General features: G+C 34.1%; 2 protein-coding genes and 1 pseudogene across 2 annotated transcripts in view; 2 read left to right on the plus strand and 1 right to left on the minus strand.

Annotated features, from left to right (window-relative positions):
* Window positions 1-18,923, minus strand: part of ORC3 (origin recognition complex subunit 3) — a 56,022-nt gene extending 37,099 nt beyond the window's left edge. The window contains exons 1-9 of the mRNA XM_023534840.1: window positions 18,767-18,923; window positions 15,753-15,807; window positions 11,169-11,266; window positions 9,528-9,672; window positions 7,006-7,110; window positions 5,876-6,027; window positions 4,464-4,597; window positions 2,604-2,763; window positions 1,256-1,369 (exon numbers count right to left, since the gene is read on the minus strand). Coding sequence (XP_023390608.1) covers window positions 1,256-1,369; window positions 2,604-2,763; window positions 4,464-4,597; window positions 5,876-6,027; window positions 7,006-7,110; window positions 9,528-9,672; window positions 11,169-11,266; window positions 15,753-15,807; window positions 18,767-18,901 — 1,098 coding nt within the window. The 5' untranslated portion in view covers window positions 18,902-18,923. The remainder of the gene's footprint in view (window positions 1-1,255; window positions 1,370-2,603; window positions 2,764-4,463; window positions 4,598-5,875; window positions 6,028-7,005; window positions 7,111-9,527; window positions 9,673-11,168; window positions 11,267-15,752; window positions 15,808-18,766) is intronic.
* LOC111744337 lies at window positions 11,477-12,733 on the plus strand (annotated as a pseudogene).
* RARS2 (arginyl-tRNA synthetase 2, mitochondrial) overlaps window positions 18,895-21,091 on the plus strand; it is a 68,889-nt gene continuing 66,692 nt past the window's right edge. The window contains exon 1 of the mRNA XM_011367377.2: window positions 18,895-19,011. Coding sequence (XP_011365679.1) covers window positions 18,976-19,011 — 36 coding nt within the window. The 5' untranslated portion in view covers window positions 18,895-18,975. The remainder of the gene's footprint in view (window positions 19,012-21,091) is intronic.

Consider the following 21,091-nt stretch of genomic DNA (forward strand, 5'->3'; position numbering starts at 1 on the left):
GAATGCTCTTCCAATTCTGCCTGGCTAGCTCCTCTTCCTTAGGATACACCTCTGTTCTCCTACAGAATCTCCAGATTCCACTGACTACTCAGAACTGTAAACATAGGTTTATTCTTGTACCTCCTTCATTAAAAACTGAGCAATTTAAAAAGAGATTTCTTTGTCTTCTGTATCTCCAGGGCTCAGCATAGTGCTTGGCTTACAGCAGGCTCTTGATAAATACTTATAAGTAAGTAAATAAATGAATAAAATGAAAAGAATGAGAAGTTAAAAGTTGTTATATCTCAGTATCATTTAATCTCACATGTTGCTAAGGTAAATAATATTTTCTTGCTTTAAAATACTTTTTTAAAAAAAGCTAAATTGGGGGTGAGGGGGAGCACATATTAGCCATAGCAGACCACCACAGTTATTTTATGTGGAATAAGAATACATGTGAGAAATACTTATCATCTTCCAGGCACTACATAAACATGAGGTATTACACTGAACTTTTGTATTGAAGGTTACTAATCAACTTGATAGATGGCATGTGTTCACGATGACTATACTTTGATAGGGTGTTTTAAGTAGTCGCCAAGAGAAGGGAATTATATTAAGTTTAAAAAAACTGAAGAATGGGGTCTTTTTTTAGTTTAGAATAGATATTATGAAGCTAAGTTCATGAATTTTTTTCTAACAATTCATGAAACCTTAGTGAAAGTGTATTCCCAATGCACTTGCATATGTATGTGTGCAGAGGACTGCAAACTATGCCCCACAGCCAATTTTTCTAAGGCCCAGAATGTTTTATACATCTTTAAAGGATTATTTTTTAAAAAGAAGAAAAAGAAGAATATGCAAGAGACCATATGTAACATGCAAAGCCAAAAAATATTTAAGATCTGGTCCTTTATAGAAAAAAATTTCTGACACCTCGTATACAACGTTTCCTATATAGAAAGTCCATAAGCTTTCATCACATTCTTTAATAAAGCTCCCGTACTCCCCAGCCCACCCCCATACACAAAATGGTTAAGAAGCACTGGAATGGAGAAAGATCTTTTTCCATTTTGATATCCAATTAATGTATTCTTTACAGTTTTGCTTCAAGGTAATAAAGCAATAGCAGAACCTAGAATAACATAACTTGAATTTACTTATTCTAGACTTTTCCATTTAAAATGCCTTAGATATCACACTAAATAGTTTGAAATAACATGCAAATTATTTAGAATTGACTTGTGAATTTTCAAATCCATTAGTGTCTTCTTACCTGAAGTCCTTTTATAAAGTTCTGAATTGAGAAATCATGATACAGAAAGATATTGGTCAGAATCTGTAACACTTTTTCACTTAGTTTAAAGGGAAACTGAGTTGTAAGAAGTAGCTAAAAGAGATAAAAGGGGGCAAGACACATTCCTTGTTAGTCTTTATTCTTCATAAGTATCAAGTATAAATAATGAGACAAAGAATGATACTATGATACAGTAACTATGAAAGCTATAACAGCAGAAGCTAGGTTTTTTTAGGTCAAATATCAACCAAAATTTCAAATTAATTTATACAACAGTAATAACAAAAAGAAGCTATTCATACTACATCTTCATTACCAAAGATGTTCACCATCCTCCATCCAATTTCTGATTTTAAAAAATATTGTCTATCAACTATATAATCCCTTTTCTCCCACCAGAAGCCACTGAAGAAACTGCAGGTTTTGGCAAGTCTTGTTATCTGATAAGATTTCTTTTTCATCCTCACTGATGCACATTAATGAAGAGTAACACATCATATATTGTTAAATGATAATCCCCAAATTAACAGATGTCGATTTAAAACATATAAAACAGATGAATTTGCATTATTCAACTAATTTTCAATGGCCTAAAGTGAAGATTTTACATCTGAAAATTATGTCACGTAAGGCTTTTTAAACAGAAGCATGGTTATAGAAGGCCAACTGACTTTGGCCACAACCAAGTAATTTTAAATAATGTAGCCGGAAAAATTATTCCTAAAGTATCAATAAACCAATGGATATCACCTTTATGGAGAAAAAATGTAGAAGTGGTTAGTAAATACATAGGGGGTTGTCATTAGTTTACTTTACACAAGCAATATAATGCACACCTTAAAGAGCTGAATCTAGCAACAATTTGTGGAAGGTCAGTACTGAAGAACTGTATTTCTATTTAGGCAGAAACATAGAACTAAGGTCTGGGAAAATGTTAGTCTTTATTTTCAGTCAATAGCAGCATGACAGAAGAGTCCACTAAAAACTTCAAATCATTTAATATAAAATGTAAGAATCAAAACATTGTTATTGTTAGCAGGAAGTCATTCAATTCTGTATAAATTTATTTTAAAAACCTACAATTTTCCGTTGAGTAATAACTGATTAAATTGATAGATATTTCATAAACCTTATATTTTTATCTGAAGAATCAATACTATACCACTATAAAAATCATTAAATAAAAATATTAAAATATGTAAAGGAATATATTCAGTATCATACTCTGAGATTGTAGAAATTTACCATTACCATTTATATTTATAATCTATTCTTGGCAGTTTTCTCTTTATCCTATTATCACTGGTAAATATTTTTTTCTTTTTACCTTATCAAGTACTGTAGTCAAATGCTCCTTGCAAGACAAAGACTGGAATAATTCTATACACAATAGAGATGATACTGCATGAGGAAGCAACCGATGGATGATAATAGGAGATGTGGCAATTCCAAAAATAAGTATTAGTGGAAATTCATGTAGATGTTCACTAGTTTTCAAGGAAAAATACAAAAGTGGGATTTCTTTAGCAAATATATTTCAATACATGTTTCAAAGACAACCTTTACGTTAATGCTTACTTTATAAGACACTGCTAAGGAATATTCTTCCAAATACTAAAATTTTCTAGGTCACTCATTTTGCTTTGTCAAAGTAACATAGAAATAGTTATTTTCCAGACATTCTCACTCCGAAATCAATCTATTGATGGTTCCTCTCATTTTATAAGTAAAAACACAGAGGTGCTAAGATTATACAATCTCTAGTGTTAGAAGAGGTGTTAAATACCATCCAACCATCCCACCCAAAGTACGAGTGCTACCTAGTCTTCGTTACAGTTAGATATCCAGCCTATGCTTTAAAGGTTCAGCGACATGAAGCTCACTGATTTTCAGGATAACTTATTCTATTTATGGACATTTCTAACAGACACTATGTCACCCAGCCTTAACAGCTAAGAATTAGAAAACATGTCTTACATGTAATGTTAAAACTATTAAAAAATTTAAAAATGTTACATCTTTCTCTTGCATTCTTAACTCAAATTTATTGGACATGACTGATTCTTAGCATCACCAGTAGAAACACAAATGACTTCCACAGAGTAAAACAATACTGAGAGCTACTGCAGGTCAGAGTCCGGTGTGTATTATGGCTGATGATTTTGTTTATTCCTTCCTGTTAGCTACTGCTTTTCAGTATTCTAACTTTATTTAGTTCTACCTTCATAGGCATAAAGTACCCAGGCTCTCTTACTAATTTAAGTTTTTCTCCCTTACTTTTGATAGTAATAGTAGTCATAAGTCTGAAATCCAAAAAAGTATAGTTCTTCTATCACTATTCTATACTGTGCATTTTTTCAGCATGTTAAACAGTTCAGTGTTACCATTAAGAAAAGTTCCTCTTAGGATCTAGAAAACTTAATTTCAATGGGAAAAAAGAATACTATCAAAATAGAAATGATATTAGTAAATTATTACACGACATAGCTTTTAGGCATTTGTAGTCATAAGTATTTAGCAAGTTTAGAGAAAACCATATAGAATGGCTTATAGAATAAATTATATCTTTGAAAATGTACCACGGAAAGTGCATGTTACTGGATTTTAAACAGTGTTAGTTAGTTCAATTCTGAGTCTCACAGGATTGCCTTGAAGATCGAACAAGATCATGGAAGTAGATTCTCACTAGAAATATTATAATGTTATTTAGAAAACATTCTTGTTCAGTATAACTATATGTAACTCGGAACTTCTAAGGGTAGATAGGTTTCAGAAAATAAGACCTAGAGCTCCAGTGGTGCAAATGGTTTAGAACACACTCATGTAGAAAAGAAGACCTGACAAAAATATCAACCTGGAGTAGTTTACCCATAATAGACAAGTAAGAGACAATCCTGGTGAGAGAAACTACATTTTATATTGCCTTATCACGCTAGTTAAAAATGGGTAAGTTTTGTCGTTTGATTCTCCTTCTCTGGTCAAAAAAGCAGAAAATCTGATGGGTCTTTGAACACTCAATAATAAGGAATTTGAAATCATCTTGGTTTCCATCCAAATGGCATTAAATGAAAATTAAATTGCCAACTGTTTTCTCTGAAAGGTTTTTTTTTTTTTTTTTTTTTTAAGTTAAACACTGTTTTCTTAACAAAAAGAATTTTGCGCAAAAGCCGGGTGATACGCCATCTACCTGCTGATGATTATGAAGTCTTGGAGTACTTTCGTGGTGAAGCTTTCCATATCTTTTAAGATAAGCACAACAGGAGGAGATTGCCATTGGCTAGAAGAAGTCCTCTTTTTCCCTGGCATTTCTTGATCTGTCTTCTTTTAAGCCATGGTGGAAAGAGAGTTTAAAGTAAGCCTTACCATCCAATTGAGGTTATAATGCCACATATAGGTATATTTCCCTTTACATTTCACAGTAACATTTTTCCTTTTATTTTTCCCACATAAAAAATAGGAACTCATTCCAACAGTTATTAGTAGAATCTTTCTGTGTCTGACATGGGAATAATAACCAAGAAGAAAAAGGTTCTTCAGTAAAATCTATAACTCATATGGAATATTTATATTTTCTGCTTAGAAAATGATAGGAAAAGCATGGGGAGAAGTGAACATTCTCTATAAAAGTGAATTTTCTGTTAGTAGAATGTCATATTTTGCTTTGCTTTAAGGTGAGAACTAGTATTTTTATTTAAAAAGCATTATGAGTCACACTACTTGCTACTGTGCTGATAAATTTCAAGTTGAAAAGCATCTTAAATATCATCTGGTTCAATTCCAATATTTTAAAGTTATCTGACAAAAATTGCATGCAGCGTTTGATAGCTATAAAATCTAAATTTCTGGATCAAATTAAGATATTATAGTAAGAATTAAACCCAGTTTAATACCTATGTAAAGCAAAATGAAATTTCACTTAAATGATTTCAGAAAATATATTCATCAGAAAATGTCACCAAAGTAATTTTTCCCACATGGGATACAAAGCATCATAAACTAAGGCTGTGGTTTTGTGGTGCAATTACCCATGAGTCATCTAGGTTATTATTTATTTTCACCAGAGACTAACATGGTAGAATGGAACTTTTTATTTATCAGTTCATTAAATACACTTTACTTAGACAGTATTTATTCTCCCAAAAGTTCTAAACATGAACAAATTAGATTTTATATCTATATAGCTAGTTCTAATTGGACTAAGGTGGCAATGGTACTGGTAATATGGTTCCACTGCATGAAACAAAATAATGAGTAATCTGAGATAATATATTAACATTATAGTCATTGTCACAAAGAGAATCTGCAGCAGAACTGATTCCAGATACTGTTTTGTCACTAGATGACATATTCTCCCACGTGTAAACATTTTATCAGGAAGTAGACCACATACTGATAAAAAGATACTTTTAAATTCTCGTAGCCTTAGGAAAAACAAGTACTATTAAATAAACAGCTAGTGCTGCATATGCAGCATTAAATAAACAGTATGCTGCATATGCATCTCCTTATTAGAACAGAACAGTACTATGCTTAATATAATTCCAAGTCTCTTCGATCATATGCCAATTTCCTGGGAGAAAACTGTCAGTTTACATTTACCTGTGTGACATTCATATACCAACTGGAAAGAGAATCCATTGAACAATGCGTCTGTTTCTGAGTGATGTGAACACTGTCCTCCTCTTTGGATTCCACATCCGCACAGCAGTCCATTAACTGTGAGACCAGCTTTTGTAAAAAATGTTTCACATCTATAGAATATGAAAAGTAAGAAAGCTTATTTCTCCTTAAAACAAATCTAAAACAACTGAAACTTCTTGATGAGTATATTACATTACTTGGGTAGAATGTGTTTTTCTATATTTAACATTAACATAATTTAACATATATTAACTATTAATACCCATTAGTATCTTCTCCTTAAAATTTAAATTTAAATTTCATTAATTCAGATTAACATTAGGCCAAACTTTATGAGTACTGTCTATAATAAAAGTGTCGCCTAAGCAAGTGAATAAACATGAAAACTTAATTATATCAGGAATAATATATATTTAAGTTACTTCTGGACAGCAAAAGGTTTATAAAGACCTTTAAAAAAGATCAAAAGTGTTATTTACATAAGTTATTTTACTGATTACAAGTCTTCCATAAAGTCATTTTAAAAGATGTCCTAAGGGATTTTACTTAATACCAATCAGTTTATGAATATGAAAGTACTTTAGGCACGTAATGTCCTTATATCCGCCCAAATCTAAACACATTTTACTCTATTAGTGGCCACATCCTTTATGATTTAATGGCTTTAGATACCCAAGGTTAGCTCTGGCAATGCACTATTTTTATCATGGTAGCCTTTCAGATGGGATGATAAGATGATTTGAGGCTGTAAATATGTAGTCTAGTCTCTGTTAGGATAAATAAGATCTCCCCATTCCTTAATTCTTAGCTCCCTGTCCCAAACCTTCCAACTTTAAATGCCTGGACTATTATTGTCAGGGAAGCTGATATGGCAGGGGTGAGGCTAGAATAAACAAAGAAAACTGGAAAGAGTCTTGCAATAGTCAAGATTACTCTGGGAGGCACTAAACTTCACCCTGCCAAAAATGTAGTACCATGCTCTTCCCAGAAATAAAAAGGGATAAAGAAAGCTTGAGAGAGAGAAAGAGAGAGGGGATAAAAGAGATTTATAACATCTCACCAAGGTTATTAAAGCATTTATACTTTACCTGGACAATCTCTAGCTTGCAATGAGACTACATATGGAGTGACATTATTCTGAAGGGCTTCTGTTAGACTTCTGAATGTTAAATCATGATCTGTTACATTCACACCTGTGGGATTATACATCAATATTACTCCATTTTTATTATTAATAATTCAACAACAAAAGCTATCTAACATGTCAACTGAATTACTAAGTAAAAACATTTTTACAATGATGAAAAGCAGAAATCAAGAAAATATACTGCAGAGATAATAAATGCAGAGATCTCCATTCACAATAGATATCTAGAGACACACATTATTCTTATTTGTTAGAAAAGGTATTTAGCACAACTTTTCCTTTTAAAAAAATTACCAGGGATGTGTAGTTGACCCTTGAAAACATCTTAGGAATAATTTCATTCCTCTGTCACATTCAAAAAGAGCTCTTTAAAATAATTATTCAAAAATAAGGACTATAAATTCCAGCCTTCCTCTGACCCTAACTTAACTGAGGAGAATCTAGTCATTAATACTACTTATGACCACAGTAGTAAATATTATAGGTAAAGTGTACAGTAAACTGATTTCTGACGGAAGAGCCTAAAAACAAATTACAGCTTTAGGTCCTTTAGGTATTTACTAAACCCTGGTTCTCATTTCCACAAATCAGAGTTTTATTGCTCTGCATGCGGTTATCAGCATTGAGTGAAAATTTCCCCATTACTTTAAAAAAAAATTCTATTAACTGATAACTTCCCTAACATCACAATCTGTGATCTCTAGAAAGTATTTTGGCACTTAGGCAGGTGGCAGCCGCAGACATCTTAAAACTACTTGACACTTGCTACCATAAAATTTCACCTGCTTGGAAGCAAAAGAAAAGGTTCAGAAGCATCCAGGCCACTAAAAAGCAACATTTCTTTTTTTCTCTAAGTGAGCCAACAAACAAAAATGTTGGCAGGCTATTTTTAAATGAACATATACTTAAATAAACAAATAAACAGATATATACCTATTAGAAAATAGAAAACATGCAACTGTACTTAAGTATCTTTGAGTACAGATTTTTTTAAAGTATCAAAATTATATTCTTAACATGTAGTATGGTCTATGATTGTAATATATTTCTGAACAAATTTAGGAGTTCAGTGAAATATTGGCTTGTCTTGTCTGACTGACTTCATCAGCTATTTAACACTACATCCTTTACAACAGACTTGTCTATTGAAAACAAGATAATCAACAATGTCTTTAACTGGAAAAATGTTCTCTTCAGACCACTGACTTTGAAGTAGATGATTTCCATTAGCTTCCTTTCTCCTTTTGACAGTTGGCAGAAAAGGGATTTAAACAGTGCTCTCGTGACAATCAGGCCATCCCTCTTCATTGTTTCTCCCACTCTATCTCCAATTGCTGTAACATGGCAGCAGAGAAAGAAAGCACTCAACAGTACAAGACAGCCATCACTGGGCCTCAGCTTCTCATTTGTAAATAAAAGGGGTTTTGAACTTAAGTGGCAGGCTGCACTAAAAAACTGGTCCACACTATTACAAAAATCACAACGTGGAGTCTTATTACTCAGAATGGTTCTGGGATTAGCAGTATGGGTATCAGCTGGAGGCCTGTTAGAAATGCAGAGTTACAGGCCTGACTCAAGAATTATTAAAGAACATTTGCATTTACTAAGATCCCTGATGGTTACCTGTAGGTACATTAAAGTTTGAGAAGTACTTCCCTAAATATCAAGGTTAGGAACAGTATTAGACAGTATTAAACAAAAGAATTAATTTCTTATCTCAGAACCGACTAGCATAACAAACTCTGAATAAAGATCGAATTGGAAGTACAATGACGGTATATTAAGAATCTAAATAAATTCAACTTTCTTTTCAAAAGGTTGAAGAAAATTTGCTAATATTCAAAGAAATTTTTTTCCATTATCCTGCAATGCAGATGTTTGGTTAAAATGGGAAATTAATGATGGATATTTAAATACTTAAGAAATTTACAACCTGTAGTGTGAAAGCAATTCGTATATAATTCAACCAAATTGCATTCTAATTAATATTCATACAATATTATGAAACAATCCAAGATTGAAAAACTAAGAATAGGGAAATAAAATTAAGATCACAGAGTAACTGAACTGAAGATATGATTTTAAAAAAAGTATAAAAATCAAATCTATTAACACACTGGTAGATTCTTTATTACCAAATTCAAATCTTATATATTTTCATAAAATAACTAAGGAAGAAAAAATAACACAAACATGTTTCCTCTTCATTTTTCAGACAAAAGGTTGAAGAAGGTACTAGCTAATCCTAGATCAATTTCTTTTAATTTACAGATGTATGCTCAGTATAAGGAACTTTTATTGGTTTTGAAAGTATGCCTAACGAACTATAATTGGTTTAAATCTATATATGAAAAATAAAAAAGTTTATCAGAACAGGTTATTCTCTATTTTCAAAAACATCAATTAAACACACAAACACACACACACACACACACACACACACACACACACACACCAACATACCTAGAACAAGAGCAGCAGTTGTAATTTCTCTGAGTTTTATCTGATAGCCCCAGCCTCTTGAATTCTTCTGGAATCCAGAATGAGACTTTTGCAGAAATTCGATTAGACTGTCAAACAGGTTTTTATTTAATTCTTCTTGCAGTCGCTAAACAGAAAACACAAAACTTTATGGATTATTATCAGTAATAATCTGATGTGTCTTTCCAAGTTTGGGCAAGAAAATTATCATGAATTCAATTCCAAAGATTACATGTAAAATTAAAATCATAATGAAATATAATCATAATGAAATAAAAAATCTTTTTTCTTAAATCTCCAGTGATTGGTGCTTTGGATACCCTCATTATAGAATCTCACTTATTCATTCAACAAGTACTAACTACCTTACAAATGAAAGGTAGTCTCTATGCTAAAAAAATGACCAAGAACATTTACAATTAAAATACATTGTGTAAAATGCTATGATAATATAGAAACAAAGAGTAGGACCATCTAACTTAAGCTGAGGAGGTGATACAATTGAGCCAAAGCATTAGAGCAGGTGATGGAGGTGATGGTAGCTAAAAGAAAGTTAGAAGGAATAGGGAGTAAAGAAGACAAAGAAGAAAGCACCAAACATCTGGGGAAACCACAGATACACCTAAGCACAAAGAACAGGAGAAGTGGTAGGGAATGAGACTGGACAAATAAGCAATGGGCTAAACCAAGAAAATAAATATCTGATGTTAAAGAGTTTGGATTTTAACCTGTGGGGAGAACCACTGAAAGGATCTGAAGTAGAGACATGATTAAATCAGTGTTAAGGAGGGTTAATCTGGCAGCACTGTGAAGGCCAGAGTAGAGGGGACTGGAAAGGGTGTACTGGCAGTAGGGCTGGAAAACCCCTGTAGCCTGAACCGAAGGAAGAAGGATTTATCTAATTTGACCAATGGTGCCACAGGGACCAGTGACAGACCTGAAGGGTTTTACATCAGAGGCAGGGACATCAGTTAGGAGGAGATTAGGACAATCCAGATTAAGAAATGAAGGGGACCTAAACTGGAAGCCACAAACTCAAATACCTTCAAGGGTCCATGGAATACATGAAGGAGCAAAGCTCCCAGGTGTAAAGCAATAAAGGATGGTAGGAAACAGTAATAAACTAGAAAAGTGCATAACCTTCTCAAAGGCATTAAAAAGCAAAAAAATATAGCACTGTGTTGGTCAAACAAAATAAATCCCCTCAAGATGCTAGCCCTAGAGCTATGAATCTGTTATATAGTGAATAAATTTTCAGAGCTGCGATATAAAGAATATGATAACCGGATATGAGGATGAGGGAGTGAAGTAGTTTAGAAATAAGCAGCTTATTTCTTACTTGCATAACTGAATGGACAATGTAAAGCGTATCATCATTTTAAGTGGTGTGAGAATATATAAATGATAGCCTTACCAGCTATCACTATAAACATATGTTCCAATACCTGAAGCTATATTTAATATTTTGAACATGAGGGCTTTTTAGTATATACAGATTATGTTTAATCAGTATTACCAATATTTCATCAATACTCTTGTAAATACTCTTGGTAGAAAGATGGGAAGGAACAAACATGAGATTTACAGTATTAGAGAAATGCTGTTATGAAAAAAAATATTCACCTCAGTTTCAGATTTCATCTGCTGCCATATCAACTGATATGTTTCAAATCGAAGCTTACTGTCCTCTGACTCTTTTTTCCCTTTATTAAAATAGTCCTCTAAAAACAGAAAGAAATAAGTCAGTTTCTTTTTTACATAATAAAAGTTAGAAAATCTCTGTACAAAGTCAATATCCTTTACATTTATTTATATATCTTACATTCTTAATATATTAGTTGTATCTATAAAATTAAAATATCTTTAATTTTTAATTCTATCATTTATTTTTGAATTTCTAACCGTTTTCATTTAATGGTTTTGATCTGAGGTATATACATTTAATATTAATATATTTTTGACTTCAGTTCTAGTATCCTGCCCAGCAAAGAATTAGTCAAAATGATGCCTGGAGGTTTAATTGAAGCCAAACCTGCCACTCTAGAAATCAAGGAGATTGCTAATGAAGTTAAATCATAGCTTGAAGGAAAAACAAATGAGACTTAGGAAGAATTTGAAGCTGTAGAATACAAAACTCAAGTGGTTGCTGGAAAAAATTACTACATTAAGGTACGAGTAGGTCATAATATTTATATCTACCCGAAAACATTCAAAGCTCTTTGACACTTATTGGTTACCAGAATGACAAAAGCAAGGACAATGAGCTGATGGGATTTTAGTGTTATGTTCCAAAAGTGGTCTGATTTCTTTCACTAGCTACTAATTAATGATCCCTGCTAATAAATGCAACTATCAATAAAGAAGCTTTACGTTTTAAATAAATGAATTTCTTCAAAAAAACGTATTTTATTATTTGCTTTTATTCTAAGGCCTTGTATACTTTGTTTCATATATTTGCTTTGAGCTCTCCTTTATTAAATGATATTACTCTTGCTCATTTGTTTGATTGACATAGATTAGCCCAGCCTTTTAGTCTGATTATATTATTTTACATATTTTTAGAATGTTTTCCTCCAAATCATTAGCCATTTATCAAAATACCATTTGTTGCAGTAGCTTTCAAACTTTTTCAACCATGACCCACATTAAGGAATGCATTTTACACAGTAATCCAACATGCACACATATAAGAGAAACAAACAAAAGTCCCACAAAACAATACTTTTATCGTGTGATAACAAATATTATCTATTGTTTTTTAAAACTCTCATGACCCACTAAATTGGTATCACGACTCGCACTTGGGTTATATATAACTTTCAGTTTGAAAGACACTCATTTATTGAATAATCCATCATTTCTCACGATTTGAGATGCCTTTATCATCTAAATATATATATACTTAAAAGTTTGTCTTTTGTTCTACTAAATCCAACTGTATTCTCATATCAGTCCCAAACTGTTTTAATTATTGTAGCTTTGTAGTACATTCTAATATTGAATAGATCCAGGTCTCTCTCCTACCACCACCAAATATTATCATACTTTTTAAAAAATTGTAAGCCATTCTTTCAAATTAATTTTGTCATTTCTCAAAAATAGTTATTCTGACTGCATAAAATAAAATCTGTAGGTTGATTTGGGGAGAAATGGCATTTTTAATATATTAAAAATTCACGTCCAAAAATACTCAGGTCTCTTAGTCAAATATTTTTCATTCCTTATAGTTTTCTACTTTCCTTCATATTTCTTTTTGTTTACTTCTAGGTATTTTATTGTAACAGCTAGAACTTTGATGATATTAAATAATAATTGCGAAAGTACACGTTTTGTTCCTGACTTCACTGAGATGCTGCCAGTATTCTACTATTAAGTTTTAATGCTAACTGCTAGTTTGGAATAGAAATTGTCTTTCATGTTAAGAAACTCTAATCATAGTTGACTCAGAGTTTTTGACAAATATTGATTTTTAACTTTTATCAAAAGGCTTAGAATATATTGAAGTCATCATACGCTAAAATAGTAGACAAGGTTATAATATAAAAATGTAAACAAAAAAAAGCAAGGAGATGCACTATTACTAAGAGACAAAGCAGAACAAGAAGGTAGTCTCAAATAGAAAAAGTCATTTTATTTTGAAAATGAGTAAAATCATATAAAATGTTAAAGTGGCAAATCAAGACATGATTTTTTTAAAATGTGCTGAACAATGCAGCAAAATAGATAACAAAAAAAATGTTAAACACTGGGAAACAAGAGCAGCAGGACACTTTAACCTATTACCATAACTGTATCATTTATTGATCAAGTAGGTAAAAAAATAAATAAATACTGAGAGAAGCTAAAGAATATAAGCTCTCACACTAACAGGTTCCCTCCTGCTCCCACTCACAATGCTTTACTTTAGCATGAACATCTACCAGGGTGCCAGTGCCAGTGCCAGTGCCAGTCTGTCTCTTTCTTTCTCCCCTCTCTCTCATTCATATTCCCCCTCTCCCATCTCCCTTTCCCAAATACTGAAAAGAGTTACCAGTCTGCTCTTAGAGACAAACCCAAGTATCTTCAAGTCAGGGGACAGATGGTGGTGGACATAATGCAGAGCATCTTTCTACTTTTTCAAGCAATCTTGATTCAAGAATTGAAGCCAGTGAACTCAAGTGCTAAAATCTGGATATGTTTTCCTCATTCCTACTCCATCTGTCTTAAAATCAAGGTCAATTCACCTAAGATTTTCATATTATAACAGTATCTGTTGGTCTTAGATCAGCACAATGAAAAAAAAATCTAATGTACTTCAAAGCAAAATTCAAATTATACAATTTACACATTAGGTTCACTAACACTAAAGATTTTACACAAATCTTAATAAATTATAGTTGAAATCTAATACAAAAAGTTCTAAACAAAAACTCGCCTCATATTATGAGAGGTATCAAGTAATGGTTAGACCATGGACTCTAGACTCAGACAGCTTGGGTTCAAATCCCGGTTCTGCCACTTACTAGCATTCACTGAGAAAGTTCTTTATATGTCTAAGTAGTCTCACATATTTTAATGGAGAAAATTATATATTCTTCATAGTTTGCTGTGAGAATTAAACACATAGCAAGTGCTAAAATAGTCCGGCACATAATAAACATTAATAAATATTAGCAATTTTATTAGTTATAGTAACATTGCTGATATCAGATATCATTTCATGCTATGTATCCTTTATGGATAATGGAGGAACAAGTCTTGACTTTTCTCTGAAAATGAACTATTTCTCCCTAAGTTTGGCAATCTCCAAAATCAAAAAAAAAATCCGTAAGTTAAACACTTAAAAATAAAATTACTTATAATGTAGCTATTCTTTGTTTATTGTTTCCAATTCTATCAGTGTCACTTTTCATTTTCAGGAAGGCAAGGAACACAGAAAACTTCAGGTTTCTTTGAGACCAAGTCTATAAGGGTGTAAAGCTTGAGATCACTGTTTATTCTCCCACTGAGAAACTGGATTCACATCACAAGTCATATTTTCTACCCTCTGTTCCCCTCAGTATGGACCATTATTTTATTATTTGCTCTTAAACAGACATATCTTATCTAGCTGGTCTCAAACCAAAGGTCTGTATTGTGTGATGTTTTAGAAAAACCCTATTCTAGATATTCAAGATATTTCCTTAATCAATGGTATAGTTCACTTTTTTTCATTCAAAACTAGTGCATGAGTATGCTTAATTCCGCATCATAATTTTTCCATCATTAACCTTCACAGTGCTGAATGCTAAATATAAATATCCAATCAGCCTGTAAAGGGCCTTTAAAAATACCAATACCTGGGTACCACTCCCAGATATTCTACTCAGATGGTCCGGGCTGGGGTCCCAGCACTGGTATCTTTAAAAAGTTCCCCAAGTTGAAATCTGATTAAGGTCAATAGATTGTACCAATGTTAGTTTCCTGGTTGTGATACTGTACTATAGTTATGCAAAATGTTACACTAGGAATAACCAGGTGAAGGTACAGGTAAACTCTTTACACTCCTTCTCGCAACTGCATGTGAATACCATATATCTGAAAAAAAAAAATTGTTTTAAAGTTCCCCAAGTGATTATAATCTTCAGCGACAATGGAGAACCAATGCAATTAACACTTTCTGACTGACAGTAATATTGTGATTTGTTTGAAGAAGTCTTCTTAACTTGATCACCAAATAGATATCTGGATAATGAAGATCAGTGAAGAAAGTGAACACAGTATCTTTTTTTAATAATTTCATTGATATAATTTACAAATAAAATGCTCATTTTAACAGATGATATGTCTTAACAAAAGTATATACTCACATAACCACTCCCTCAATATAGGGAACATTTCTCTCACTGCAAAAAGAGTCCCTCCTATCTTTTTGCATTCAAGTCCCCCTACCCCACCTCAGGAAGCCATAAAGATTTTTAAGACACTCTCTTTTAAAGAACAGTGACATAACCTCTGAAGGAAATTTACTTTCCAATTTGCCTTTTGAAGGTATATTTTTATTCCCTTTTAGATTAGTACCCTTGGGTGTACCCTTATCCCTTTGACCTATAGTTTGGAACATAACTGGTACATCAACATTGTAAGTAAGCCAAGCTTAAACAAGAGAATTACTAAATTCAATTAGGGCTAGGTTAGTTCAAGATTTGGAGGAGGAAAACTAGCAAATTTGACATTAAGACATCTTACCTACTGGCACAGAGGTCTTTCTTTTCTTGAAGTTTGACTTAAACACAAAGCAGCCCTATAAAAAAGAAAGAAAAAAATCATAAAGTCAAAGTAACCAAGGAATAGAAAAATCTATTAACCAAGTATGGTTAAGCAGATTGAAAAAAAAAGTGTTTCTTTAAAGTGCTAAGAAATCATCGCTTTACTCTGAACTATAGAAGGAAAACTCTTAAACAATGTGGGGACTATTTCCTTCTCCTCCTTCCCATGAGACGTTCAACTTTGATTTTGGTCTTTGAGACCTGATCTAAGAGGCAAACAAAAAAAACACGCTTATGAAATTTAAACTCAGAAAGGTTTCATTTTTATAAAACTTAAAAAACATTAGTACTATACATTAAAATGAAGATTAAGAAGATCAAAACTAGTGATGCTCTGAAGCTTCAAAAAAAGTATTTATTATATAATTAAACTCCAAGTAACTATAACCTTGATGAGAAATAGATCATTTTGGCTCTTGTTTCACCTTTCCTCATCTGATAAACTCTTATTCATTTATCCATTACACTTCAACTCTAACTCACCTGGTCTGGGAAACCTTCCCCAACTCTCTAGTCAGAATTATTCCTTTCCCTAAGATCTCACAGTACTCAAATATCTTTACTTTGCATTGTTTTAAATCACTCTATCGTAGCTATTTAGGGCCTGTCTCCCCAAGTAGTTTGTGAGCACCTTCAGAGCACAGACTGCATTTGGTTCATAATCGTTTCCTCAATGTTTGGAACAGTGTTAACATGTACATATATCAATCAGTATGTGGAATGAATGAATACTTGCCAAGTAATTTTCCTAGTACTTGCTTAGTTTCATGTTATTATCTGACTAGTGATACAAAGTCCTCAAGCTACTGGTTCTATGTTTATTCTACCAGTCTTAAAGCCACACACCATAGACAGCTTCTTAAGATTGCCATTTCTATGGAAAATGAAAGAAAAATGAAAGAACTACACCTAAAAAACATCATCTCAGGATAGTGCTAAAGACAGCAGTGCAAATATAAAGTGGCCATTTAGATTACAGATCCAAAGTGAGAACTATGCCTTATATTCTTGTATCTCCAACTAGTAGAACTATTTAAAATAGATGTAAGTATTTAGAAAAATCAAGTGGTACCATGACAAGCTTGTCCTTGCCTCCTTTCTATATCCATCTGCAAGTCAGTCAAAGAAAAAGTTATGAAAGAGTGAGATATGAAGAGTGCCAAGAATGTACTGCAGTGGAAGTAATATGGTTAACCACTCTGAACTCTTGAACAAGGGTTGGTGTTTGAGATGGAGGAAGAAGTCGAGGAGGGCAGACAGCAAGAAAACACAAGAGAAATTTGCATAGGTTAAAAAAAAAAAAAAAAGCTGACAGTTCTATGAACTCCTGAAATAGTCTTTAAATATTCTTACTTATGTAAGGTCTCCTTCGTAATCATCTCAATACAAGCATTACTGTTACGAAGCCATAAAAGCTTTCCTAAAAAAAAGTTCACAATTCTGCAAGAGATAAAAAAATAAGAGGCTCCAGCAACAAAAAGGATTAGGGGACAGACCACTGAAAACCTGTGGAATTTTATAACCAGAGCAAAACAAAAACATACCAATCCTAATAAAAAAAAAAAAGTACTAGCACAGTTAAATCTCTTCTGCTGTTTGCACCTAGCATCAGAGTCAGTCAATCCTTTGTAAACTTAAACCCTACGACTTGTAGCTCCTCCTTGATATGTAGTGTTGAAAGGCATTGCTTCTCATATTTTTTAGTCAAAATCAAAAATTAGATCCATGGTATAGCCTTCTTCATTAATCTATTTTAACAAAGAAATGTCTTTGCAACTTCTTCATCTGCATTCTCAGTTTTAAGTTAAGACAGCTTAACTTCAGGGGCTTCCAGTTGTACTCATATTACTACAGGTCTTTAACTTTATAGCAGCGCTGTCCAATAGAACTTTCAATAAGGATGGAAATATCATAATCTGCACTAATACAGTAGTCACAGCCACATGTGGTCACTGGGCACTTGAAATATGACTAGGGAGACTAAGGAATTGAATTTTTAATTTTATTTAATTTTATTTTAATTTTAAAAGCCACGTGGCTTGTGGCCACTGCACTGGAAAAGAACTCTAAAGTGTATCTTCTTATGAACTACACTACTATGTCTCGCAATGCCTGACCATCTAAGCAGCTCAAATGAAAAGATCTATATGATCTCACTCACTCACTCAAATACATACATACACACACGCACTACACTGCTTTCATTCTCTTGTTTCATAGTTTCTTCTGTATCTCCACTCTCTGATTATATGGATTTTTCAATTCTGTTAATATGCCCTTTTATTTCTATCTTCTGCGCCAAAGAATATGTCATTCTCTCTGCTAGAACCGTCCCTCAGCCCCTCAATCCTTTACCTAACCTTTTACTCATTTTTCAGGTCTCAGATGAAATGTCACTTTCTCCAAAGGCCTTCGCTGACCAGCCTCCCCTCCCCACCCCCCACCCCCGCACGGGACAATCTAGATTGGGTTCTAGTCACTCTTCTGTTCTTTCACTTAGAACTTTCTTTTTTGCTAACATTTATCACAATTTGTGGTTAGTTCATCTGTGTTTAGTGCTTTTCTTGAGTGCAAAAACGGAGTCTACTTTATCATTGTATTCGGGTAGCTAACGGCGTGCTTGGAGCACAACAAACATTTATAAAAAGCAAAAAAAAAAGGCGGTGGGAGACTGAGGCATACCCTCCGAGCATCCGGCCTCCACAAACCAGAACTTAAAAATCCTGCTAGTCGGAATACTAAGGCAGATAGGTGTCTTCGCTCCTCAAGGAAAGTTAACCTCAACTGAAGCCGGAGCAATGACGCCTCAGCCCGGCCCCGCCGCTCCTTCCCCTGGAGTCCGTACAAGGAGGCCTACGTAACCTCCGCTTCATCTCTTCTTCAAAGGGGAATGAGGCGGCGGCGGAGTCCCAGTGGGCACCTGCCCCCACGTACCTTGGACACCGAGGAGGTGGACATGGTCCCGGGGGCCTGCGGGATTCCAGATGCTCGGGATTTCCCGCGCTCCCTCGCGGCAGCGGGGCAGAGGTTAGAAGCGAACCATTGGGCTCCTTCATTGGCTGACATCATCCTCGGGGGTCGGCTTCCGGCGCTCGGAGGCGGGGCTGCAGAGGAGCCCGAGTCGCGCTTCGTCGAGCCCCGACATGGCGTGCGGCTTCCGGAGGTCCATCGCCTGTCAGGTACCAAATCAGGAACTGGCAGAAGGAGGGTCCTCGCTGAGCCCCGCACCCCAAAGCTGTTTCACAGCTGCGGGCCAGTCCTTAGTCAGCGGGAGGGCGGGTTCTAAGTAAACCCTGTTTATTTCTACCGCTTCCCTCTTCTTTCGAGATGCTTCAGCTGCTAAAGCAAACCCAGTGGAGGGCCAGGTATGCGGCCCTGATCAGTGTGAAAAGTAAACTTCGAAAGGCACATATTGCTTCCCTCACTATTTCTCACCCTACAGCTCTGTATTCTTTACCTGGGTGGAAAGTCATTGGACCATGCTTAGATCCTATAGAAATTAGTGTTGAACTCTTGAAATCAGGAGGCTTTGGCTAGAAATAAATGATAAAGATTTATTCAAGGGCCTCAGGGTTTGTGATCCAGAAATACAACTAGATAATAACCAGAGTATTCCGAAGAAGAAAGAAAAGCTGAAGGTTCTTACAGTAAAATATCTATTCTTGAGAAGAATTAGTTCTGTGTGCTTAGCCTCTAGATTGGTCCCAGACTATAATCCTGTAGAGGACAAGTGGTCTGGATAATGGTTGTCACATCGTCTGGATATGTGAACATTCTTTAACCTTAAGAGGGTAACCAGAGAGTTATCTAGATGTTTGCTCTATACCTAAGCATTAATACAGGACTGGAAGGATGAAACTTCTAAGTTCCCAGGCTAGTTAAAACAAAAATAGAATTATTTCCTCGTACCACAACCTACTTGATTTTAGTAACTTAGCAGCTTGACTATTGTGACTCCATTTTATTTCTTTATTCTTCAGTGTTCTTTACACTTAGTGAAATTGATGATGGATCTGAATTTTCATTATAAAGGATTTCATTTAAAAACTGGTCATTTCTCTTGTGGTCACTTCGGCTGCCTGCCCTAGAATTATTTTTGGTAACCCCAAAGATAACAGGAGACCCTGTTTTTCTTGATTAGAGGCATGTTTGAACAAATCTGTAATGAGGAAGGGAATAAAACACTGCTGGCTTCCCAAATATCACCAACATACCTTTTGATAAGATAAAGTTGAATTTATGGCTTACTAGGTTAAGGAAGAAGACCACCTCAACAGAGTTCTGATAGTATCTTACTGAAAAGGAAAGATTTTATTGAGGATTTGAAGGCTGGTCTTTCAGTGACAGGGTGAGAGGGCAGGATAGTGGAGATAGCTTGATTAGAATTGAGTACTTGCCAGTTTTAGGGACTGATGGAAAGAACAAGCAGAAGAATGCAAGGAACCTTAGGGCATAATGCTATCTCTTGAAAAATTGATAGATTTTTTCAGGAAGTTGCTATAATGAACAATTAAGCTATTTGGGCAGGAGTCTCCTAAAATAGTAAAGTCATGCTAATAACAAAATAATAAAGTCATATTAGTGTAAACTATGTCAGAGTAGGTAGTTTTGAACCTCAGTGTCCCAAGCTATGTGTGTTGGAGTAGGGAAAGTAAGGTGGTTTCCATTCTCAGCCCTTAGGTCAAGACAATGCCATGACCAGAAACATTTTGTGTTTAGTTTTGCAAAGGCTGTATGCTTCCTTATAAAGAAGGTAAGTTGGAGAAATAGGGAGTAATGTGTATTGAGTGTATATTTGTGTTAGTTACTTTACATTTACATTTGGGCCCCGTGACAACCCTATGACATAGGCATATTAGCCTTACTAGATAGTTGAGTAAATTAAGATCCAGAGAGATTAAATAACATGCCTAAGGCCACTTGGTCAGTAAATTGAAGAGTTGATTTATGAACAGAGATCTAACTTCAAAATAAGCTCCTTCCTATACATTATGCTGTTTGTGAAGGCAAGGAGCACCATTTGCTTGTTAATCAGAGTCTAATAGATTTGTATGGCAACATAAACTAAGCAAATACATATATCTCTGAATATGGAATCATTGAGAGATGATCTGAAATGAGCATAAATAAAAATATGTGCACTGCCTGCCTTTACATATGAGAACATTTTGCTAGTTTAGGAATGAAGGAATATATTACATGCATTGGCACATTTGATTAATGAGTCTACAATTTTCTAAGAACTGTCATCGATCCAAA

Source organism: Pteropus vampyrus, unplaced genomic scaffold, assembly GCF_000151845.1.
Source record: "Pteropus vampyrus isolate Shadow unplaced genomic scaffold, Pvam_2.0 Scaffold133, whole genome shotgun sequence".
Classification (NCBI taxonomy): Eukaryota; Metazoa; Chordata; class Mammalia; order Chiroptera; family Pteropodidae; genus Pteropus; species Pteropus vampyrus.